Here is a 9138-nt window from a genome sequence, read left to right as displayed (position 1 = left end):
CAAAAGGCGGCGCGTCAAAGCATTTATTCCTTAATAAACAGATATTGATCAACCACTACGCCCGCCCCTGGAGTGAAAATGTGAAGACTCCGCCTTCCCCTGATATTTATTCATATTCCAGGCCCCTCCCTTTATCTTTTTTTTTTTTTTTTTACCGCGCAGGATCAGGCATGTGCTCTAAAGACTCCAGCACACTCATGTGCGTCTTGTGGTTTTGTCACATACAGGAACGCGCCGCTCCGAGGCTGCTAATTTTCATACTGACTTTCTAGCATGTTCGCACCCCATCAGGAGGGGATGTGTACCAGCGGACGCACTTGCAAAGATGAGCATGTTTGCTAGGCGGTGGTATGCCCACCCTGCGGCCTCTGTGGCCAGGCTAGATAGCTGAGTCTTGCTTCTCTGGGTGTCCCCGAATGTGATGCAATAGTAGCAAACGAGAGCGTCATCATGAGGTCATTGCGGGACAAGGGGAAAGGGGCGGGAGGGCCGTCCCTTGAGGGGAGGAGCCCTTTCACCTCGCCCCTGAAGCACCTTCTCTTCACCGGAGTTTCCCGAGAGTCTCCTCCCTCGGGTAAGTCCTCTTGCAGCCGCCACCACAGAAAACTCCGTTTTCAATCCGGGGTTTTGAAATTTAGGCTCCGGTCCCTAAGAGACGCTCTGGAAGCCCTGCCCCCAGTTTTAAGTTTCAACCAATAAAGAACGTAAAGGAGGGGCCGGCAGGCGGGTCAGTGACGCGATGCAGATTGACTGGCATTCAGGCCACCGACGTCCTAGATTAGTCCCGAGTTTCGCCAATCCAAAGGCGGGGGTGGGACGGTGCAGGCGCAGAGGATTGGGTTTGGCTGGACTCGATTTAAAGAGACAGAAGCTGTCGGGGTCCAAGAAGACGGTCCGCGAGACCGTCCCCCCGAGTCCTTGGGGCCACTTGGGTCCCCAAAGCTGGGGAGATGGTTTGCGGAGGCTTTGCCTGCTCCAAGAATGCGCTCTGCGCGCTCAACGTGGTCTACATGGTGAGGTTTTAGAGGTGGGGGGGAAGCTCCAGAGCGGAAAGGCCAGTGGAGAGAATGTCTAGGGGACTTCGGATGGGGAGAGGGATGTACTGGGGTTCCGGGAAGATTCCCGGGAACTTCCGGCGACGAGGGGATTCCTGGAGACTTCCGTGGGAAGAGGGGAGACTTCCGGTGATCAGAGCGTTTATCTAGGGGTGGGGGGTGATGAAGTGAAGGCTTATCGTGGGGCTCAAGGCCCAGCCCTCCCTCTTCTGAATTTAGGCTTCTCCCAAATGGAAGTGATGGATGAAGCTAAGTGTTCCATTTTATGTTCATACACTTCACGCTCCCTGCCGCCTCTCAGCCCTGTTCCAGCCGTTCTGACCTCTGACGGCAGGGGTGTCCGGGGCCGGTCCTGGTCCTGGTCCTCTCGCTCACTCACGCAAAACTCAGCTCTCCTTTAGTGTCCGGCACCGCTCTGACCTCCGCCCTTGGCGGTGATGCACACTGGCGCTCTTTTGAGAGACACTCTGCTGTTTCCCGTAGCTGGTAGGCTTATTGCTCATTGGAGTGGCTGCATGGGCCAAGGGCCTGGGTCTGGTGTCCAGCATCCACATCATCGGAGGAGTCATCGCGGTGGGAGTCTTCCTTCTTCTCATCGCGGTTGCTGGGCTGGTGGGCGCCGTCAACCATCACCAAGTGCTACTTTTCTTCGTATCCTGACCTGAAGGGGCCAGGGCACCGGGCTCCTGGGAGGACTGTCAGCTAGGAAGTCAGAAAGCAGGGCAGGAGACCTCCGGTGTTTGGGGGGGTATGTCTCCTTGCCCCCCCTTATACCATACTCTATGAAACAAAAGCCAGTGATTTTGTTTTCAACTGACGTAACTGTGTCAGTTGTTTGACTAGATCAGATTGTTATTATAGGTGGACCATAAAGGAATCTGGGACTTTTTTTTTTTTTTTTCCATAACTCTTCCTCTCAGTACATGATCATCCTTGGTTTGGTCTTCATCTTCCAGTTTGGAATCTCTTGCTCATGTCTGGCTATTAACCTAAGCAAACAGGTAAGAAGGTGCCCTTTCAAGTACTCACTCCCCCCCCCCCCCCCCCAACCCTCTAACCTCTTGACTCCTTACTCTGTCTGGCTCCAAAGATCATTCTTAGAGCCACTACTTCCAGAGCTGTTTGCTTCCTTTGGGATGTCCGGCTGACCGACCGTGAGCACCATCCAGAAGGAAGTGGATAGTTACTGTGTCTGCACCTTTGCTTTTGAAGGACGTTAACTCCCTTTGCTTAAAAAAGGAAACTGAAGCACTGGAACTGGGATGAAAATGTAGGGGATTCTTAAGGTTAGCAGCATCAAATGATTTCCTTCTGCCTGTATCCTCCAGACAGATGTCATCAATGCTTCTTGGTGGGTCATGAGCAACAAGACCCGGGATGAACTGGAAAGAAGCTTTGATTGCTGTGGCTTGTTCAACCTTACAACCCTGGATCAACAAGATTATGCTTTCTGCACTGCAGTGAGCTGGCATGGGAGTGGGTGGGGGGGTGGCGGTGGTCTGTGTGATAGAAAACTGGCTAAAGCCGATGCTCACATTGGCAGATTTGAGCTTGTGATTGCCTGTCTCTAGCAGCTCACTCGTACTGGGGCTGTGTGCTGGTAGTTGGGGGATGGATACAGATTCTAGAGAATTAGCCAAGTGAGAGTCCAGTCTATAGGATACTAATCAGGAACTGGAAAATAATTTCTAGGGTCATTCACCATAGTTACGATAGAGCACCGTAGCATCAAACATGCATGTGTGTGTTTTTCCCTCAGGTCTGCAAGAGCCGGAGCCCCACATGTCAGATGTGTGGAGAAAAATTTCTTAAGCATTCAGATGAGGCCCTGAAAATCCTGGGGGGTGTTGGACTCTTCTTTAGCTTCACAGAGGTAACATTCTCTAGTTCCCTTATATCCCTTATCCCTTCTCTACACCTCCAAGTCTTAGCCCCAGATTCATAGTTTGTGCGTATCTCTTTTCTCTTTGTCTACAGATCCTTGGTGTTTGGCTAGCAATGAGATTTCGGAATCAGAAGGATCCTCGAGCCAACCCCAGTGCCTTTCTATGAGACTCTGGATCCTTCTGACATCTCTTCTGCTGTCTGCTCTCCCTAAGCTTTTTTTTCCCCTTAGGGAAAACTTGGGGTCTCTAGCCCTTTTTGTTTGAGAAAAAGGAAAGGCCCTTTGCCATGTTCCCGAAAGATGACTGAACAGTTAGGCTTTATGCCTTGATGTTTTACTGGGAGAAAGATTATAAGGTATAAAGAAAAACCCTTCTTCCTTCTTCTCTCCTTAAGTGGATATGGGAAGTTGCCAGGATTACGGGAGATGGGATGGGGGTTGGAGTCATTCCTGGCTGTTTCCCCTCTTCTTCCTTCCACATGCTGGACCACCTCAACACATCTTTGCTCCAAGGGTAAATCAGGGACAGATCCAGAGAGAAAACTACCAAGAACTCTTGTAATAAGGAGGACCTGGTTGGGGAAGTTCAGTGAATATAAAAATAAAAACCATTTAAACTCTATAATCAAAGAAGCCATGTAAGTGCCTTTTCTTCTCTTGTTAGTTGAGGGGCTCCACTGACTATGTAGACCCTGTGATCTAAAGATAATCTGCAAGGAAGTTCCATCTTTCAAATGGTTTTTTTCAAATCCCCAAATAGTAAAGCCAATCAGAGGAAGAAACATTAAAAAAAAAAGAAAAAGACCATATTTCTTTGTTTTGTTTGTCCTGTATAAAAAAGGATCCCAATATAAAGGTATAAAGAAGGGGAGAACAAGGGACATACCCCTTGGTGTAGGGACACAGGATAAGGCTAAGCCTCAAAAGGGTGGGAGGGGAATGTCGTTAAGGCAGTAAAATATTGTCTGTAAAAAGTTGGAGGAGGAGTCACCACAGCTTCAGAGGTGAAGGCAGAGGTTGCCTTCTCAGTGGTGGGGCTCTCCACTCAAGTGTTCAAAGGAAGGGAAATTTGGTGGTCTCTCGCCTTGGTTCTGTTCCAGCCATTCCGTTGCTCACTCTGCGTCACCTTCTGCCTTGTGTAGATAAGGGTGCTGCAGCGCTCGGAAGGCAGAGATTCGCTTGTGTGGGTTAAAACTCAGCATCTCCTGAGAAGGGACACAAAGGTCAGAAAACATACAAGAAACAAAAAAGACTCCTGTTTACCTCCAACGATACCTAGAATGGGTGATCTTCTCTATCCCTCTTGTGGACAGCCGTTCAAAACAGTAAAAAAAAAAAACCAGCCCGTTCACTGACAAATCTCTGTAACAACAATGCACTTGGGTTCCTTTTATCCTGCTCCATTTCCCCCTACTGGTGGCTCAAGTGGTAAAAACTGCCTGCAATGCAGGAGATCTGGGTTCAATCCCTGGGTTTGTAAGATCCCCTGGAGAAGGAAATGGCAACCCACTCCAGTGGGCTACAGTCCATGGGGTTGTAAAGCGTCTGAACACAACTGAGCGACAAACGTGATTTGCCCCAGCAATCTCTCCCAGTGCCCATGCCTGAGTCTATTACCAGCAGCAGCTGTGCTCCAGATTCCTCCAGCTCAGGGACCACCGACTGCACTGGCCGGGGCCCTCTGGGGGAAAAGGCTCCTCGGGGTAGAGACACATCTCGGGGCCAGTCATCCTCTGGGGGCAGTCCGATCAGGCTATGGGGAACAGGAGAATTCTGGTCAGGAAGGCCCTTTTCCAGCCCCCATCTCCAGGGGCAAAGCCAGCTGCTATCAAGGGCTCAGTAGAAAGAGGACTCGAAATGCAAAGTTCTTTCCCCTTGCAGGTCACTTACTCAAAGATTTTGCCTAACTGGTCAGCTTCAGAATTTCCACAGAACAGAGGCCTAAGGTGAAAAGAGACATTCATTCCGGTAGCAGTCTTTCAAAGACAGGGTGGTAGATGACTGCTTAGTGGCTCAAAACAGGGCGTGGAGAATAAAGGGCTATGAAATTCCTAATTCTGAAATTCCTAATTCAGAGTTTCCGGCTATGAACAAGGTGGCCAGTAGTAAGTGGAAGAGCGGGCAGGGTATGGGTGTGGTTTATGAATAAAAGACTGGGGAAATTAAAAATGTTTGGGATACTTGGGCCCCATACTTTCGACGAAACATCTCTGCGAAGATACAGCCAACGCTCCACATGTCCACGGGTGTTGCATATGTAGACTGCAACAGAACTTCCGGAGCGCGATACCAGAGAGTAACAACCTGATAGGAATAAGTAGTGCGAATGAGAGTCCTGCAAGTTATTGCAAAGCACATGAAAAAACATGTTCCTTCTCAACTGCTACGGGCAACCACTCTTCTCCCCCAGCCAGATCCCATCCTGGCCACCATCATTCTACTGACCACAGGGGTAAGTGCCATCTGGTAGCTGTAGATTCTGGCCAGGCCAAAGTCAGCCAGCTTGACTGTCCCACCACTTGTCACCAGAATGTTCTCTGGCTTCAGGTCTCGGTGAACAATGCAGTTGGCATGAAGGAAATCCAGGCCTCTTAGAAATTGACGCATCAGATCCTGGTTTGGAAGCGGGAAGTAGAGAGAAACTGGGAACCAGGTGCCACACCTGAAATTACAACAGAAACTACCACGAAGGTCTCAAGCTACCTCTCAGGGTCTGCCCACCCTACTTACCTTTATGGTCTCCACTGGCAAGCCTGGTGGGGGTGCCTTGTCCAGATACGTCCTGAGGTCTTGGTCCACATGCTCAAACACCAGGGTCACTTTGGTCTCCCGGTCAGTCCGGGCTGTGGCACAGACATCCACGAGCCTGGCCAGAAGAAGTGGTCACTCGCTGAGCAATGGTCTCAGACCGACCGACAGGGCCTCCCCTACCTCCTCGGGGTTCCCACGCCTCTTCCGGCCACCACTCCACATCTACAGGTTAGATGTGGAGTCTTTTTCCTTTCATGACCCACTCCCACCCTTCCATCTGCTTCTCACCTGACAACATTGGGATGCTCAAAAGCCTCCAGACGCCGCAGTAAGGCCACCTCCCGAACGGTGCTGATGGGCAGGCCCCCTCCAGCACCTCCTCCATTGGGGACTCTTACACTCTTGAGGGCCACAAAGTGGCCACTGTGGGGGTCACGGGCCTTGTACACTGTCCCATAGGCACCAACACCAATTTCAGCCACTGGCTCATATCGGGAGGCAGCCATTCTCAGACCAGAGGAGAGCCTACAATCACAGAGGCTCAATGAGCCTGCAGCAACAAAGCGACTCCCACGAAAGACATCGCACAGACAACACCAGCAGCATCCCCGCACTTCCCTGAGGGCAGCCCCCTGGGTAACACAATAACCCCAAACCCTCCAGCCACGAGAGGCCCTATCACTTTTTCAAAAATGCATTTTCCTTTGGGACCACCGAGCCCCACACAAGGGAAATCCCATAAGACACACCCCCTACATCAAAGACCCGACACCCAGTTCCTGAAATTACACCTCCCATCGGCCACAAAGGAACATTATCACATCCTGCCCCATTTCCCGCCCTCGAGCAATCCTTCTATAACCAGCCCGCGTAGGAAGCAGTGGGGGGCGAGAATGGTCCCCATTCCTGAAAAGGGCCAGGCTCACCTCGCCCCGTGTCAGGAGCTGCGGGGTCGGCCCGTTATCCGGACCCCGGAGCCGGTTCCTGCAGCGCCATACACTCGAGGTCTGTCCTGGGCAGCTGGACGCTACGGGCCCGACCATAGACACAGGCCGCAGGCTAGAGCGGCCCCCTTTACCCCCACCCTCACCATGTGACCAGCTGCCAAACAGGCGCGCGGAAATCGGAGGGGCGGGGCGAACGCCGGACGTTCGCACCACGTGACCAGGCTGCTCATGCGCAGAGGGGCAGCCGGGAAGCGGCTTTGAACGCGAAAGGGGAGAGGAGGGGAAAGAGGTGGAGTAGAGATGATACCACGTGATCTGTTGCTATCACACGTGACCGCTTGACATTGCTTGGAGGAGCAGAGGTGTGGTTACGCTGAAGGGCACGTGACTGGCTGCCTTAACTCTGGCTGGGGCGGTGGGGCGGAGGGGCGGGAGAAGACAGAGGGTGGAGGCCAGTGCGGTGCCATGGCAACCTGGGCCACCCAGGATTCCCAACTCTGGGCTGCAGGCCGAGCCTGAGTCTCACTACCCGTCTCTCACTCTCTTTAAGCGGGGAGGTGGGTCGAGGGACGGGAGGTGGTGCTGTCGTCTTTCTGCTCCATCGTCAGCGGAAAACATGTTCTCATTTGTGTCTTTGTTTCATTCATTCATTCAGCAAATGTTTACTGAGTCCTTGCTTCCTAATCGGGTGGAGAGGGAGGTGGGAGGGGGGATCGGGATGGGGAATACATGTAACTCCATGGCTGATTCATGTCAATGTATGACAAAACCCACTGAAATGTTGTGAAGTAATTAGCCTCCAACTAATAAAAAAAATTTTTTTTTTCGTGTCTCGACCTTTTTTTCAACTAGTGATAAGGTTATCTATAAAGATATAGTCCCATATTTTATATGTGGTCATGTAAAATAGGGAGTAGGCAGTGCCCAGTTCAGTTCAGTTGCTCAGTCGTGTCTGACTCTTAGCGACCCCATGGACTCCAGCACCCCAGGTTTCCCTGTCCATCACCAACTCCCGGAGCTTACTCAAACTCATGTCCATCGAGTCAGTGATGCCATCCAACCATCTCGTCCTCTGTCGTCCCCTTCTCCTCCCGCCTTCAATCTTTCCCAGCATCAGGGTCTTTTCTAGTGAGTCAGTTCTTTGCATCAGGTGACCAAAATATTGGAGTTTCAGCTTCAGCATCAGTCCTTCCAGTGAATATTCAGGACTGATTTCCTTTAGGATAGACTGGTTGGATCTCGTTGCAGTCCAAGGGGCTGCCCATCTGAGGACGAAACCAGTATTAAAAGACCGATGGAAGGCAGGTTAGTACAATAATCCAACAGGACGTGTGGCAAGGTAATGTCGTCCCCTGTTCCCAACTTCCACCTTTTCCTGGGAGTTTTTTTTTTTTTTTTCCAGTGGGTTTTGTTCCTGGGAGTTTTAAAGCAGAGACCAGATACCTTCTGGCAGAGAAGTTATTGATGAGCTGGAAAGAGGAATACTTGACCTTTAAGGTTCTTTTCTGCAGTAAGATGGTATGACATGTGTGTATGATATTATATACATCACATAGAGAGAGACATAGGAGTGAGCATGAGCAAGGAAGTTATCACCACACTGCATGAAAATGAGTGTTCCTTTCTGCAAACCTGTGACTCCTTATATGGGGTCGTTGCATTTCTCTTTTTTTCCCCCTATGGCAAGCTTTCCTAGACCTTACCCTAAGAGACTTTTCCCAAACAACCTCTGCTCACAGACATCTAGGTAGACAACAGGCAAGTTTCTCTGACTTCCCTTGTCTTACTGATTCCAACTTCTTTGTCTCCCAACCCTTTGAGAGAATGGGAATAAGGAAAAGAAGGGGTAAGTTTCTCATTTATGATAAACTGTCTAAAATCTGAAACCATTCTTTTACTCTATTTGCTCTCCTTGTGCCCTAACTTCTGTTCTCCTTAATCATCTGGCTGAGGATATGAGTTCAAGCTTGAGATTCATATAAACCATGCTCCAGGGCGAAATGGAAGACATGTCAGTACAGATTTCCCCTCTTTGCATTCTGATAGTTGTAGTCCTGGGCCTTTGCTGGCAAAGGCAACTGGAATTCTGGTAAGAAAAATCCCAAGGTGCTAACTGATTACGGGGCTTGTGAGGTGAATGTTTCATTGACTATTTTGCTAGGATTTGTGGGTTTGTAAACCTCTGGAAGGCTAAGTGTCTCTGAGTGTGTTAAACTTCCGTCCTACACCAGCAAGGTCCCACTTTAGCCTCACCCTCCACATAAGCTCGCTGTTTTTAAAATAGAAGTCATCCTCCATCTTGGCTTGGGTTCCAGACCCTTCTTCTGATTCATTCATCCATACATCCAAAATATTTGAATGCTTTGTAAGAGCATTACTCTCCTTAATCACTTTCTATTGAGGATCCTTAGTTTGGCAGTCTGTCCCTGATTACATACCCTCCCTTTTCCTGTTAATTACTTTTTTTACTAATTAATTTTTTCCCAGTGTGTTTGACCCA

At 50.1% G+C, this 9138-nt stretch overlaps 2 protein-coding genes across 3 annotated transcripts; one reads left to right on the top strand and one right to left on the bottom strand.

The window, feature by feature from the left end:
* The first annotated feature begins 820 nt into the window (after positions 1-820).
* Positions 821-3573, top strand: TSPAN31 (tetraspanin 31). Of its 2 annotated transcripts, XM_061131252.1 has the most exons (6): positions 823-1013; positions 1539-1706; positions 1976-2056; positions 2384-2515; positions 2815-2928; positions 3033-3573. In XM_061131252.1, the coding sequence occupies exons 1-6, from the start codon at positions 951-953 to the stop codon at positions 3105-3107; spliced, it is 633 nt and encodes a 210-aa protein (XP_060987235.1). In that variant the 5' UTR covers positions 823-950; the 3' UTR covers positions 3108-3573. The 2 variants fall into 2 exon arrangements, with proteins under 2 accessions (XP_060987242.1, XP_060987235.1); XM_061131259.1 differs by lacking the exons at positions 1539-1706; positions 1976-2056 and having other exon boundaries at positions 821-1013.
* Positions 3574-3724: 151 nt separating this feature from the next.
* Positions 3725-6815, bottom strand: CDK4 (cyclin dependent kinase 4). Its single transcript, XM_061131238.1, has 8 exons — positions 6618-6815; positions 5980-6216; positions 5671-5806; positions 5386-5553; positions 5135-5244; positions 4831-4881; positions 4558-4693; positions 3725-4145 (listed from the first exon to the last, which is right to left on the bottom strand). Exons 2-8 carry the CDS (start codon positions 6195-6197, stop codon positions 4053-4055), a joined length of 912 nt encoding a protein of 303 aa, XP_060987221.1. The 5' UTR covers positions 6198-6216; positions 6618-6815; the 3' UTR covers positions 3725-4052.
* Between the last annotated feature and the right edge of the window lie 2323 nt (positions 6816-9138).

The sequence above is a fragment of the Dama dama genome, chromosome 3 (assembly GCF_033118175.1).
Source record: "Dama dama isolate Ldn47 chromosome 3, ASM3311817v1, whole genome shotgun sequence".
In the NCBI taxonomy this organism is placed as follows: Eukaryota; Metazoa; Chordata; class Mammalia; order Artiodactyla; family Cervidae; genus Dama; species Dama dama.
This window is presented reverse-complemented; position numbering and strand designations above follow the sequence as displayed.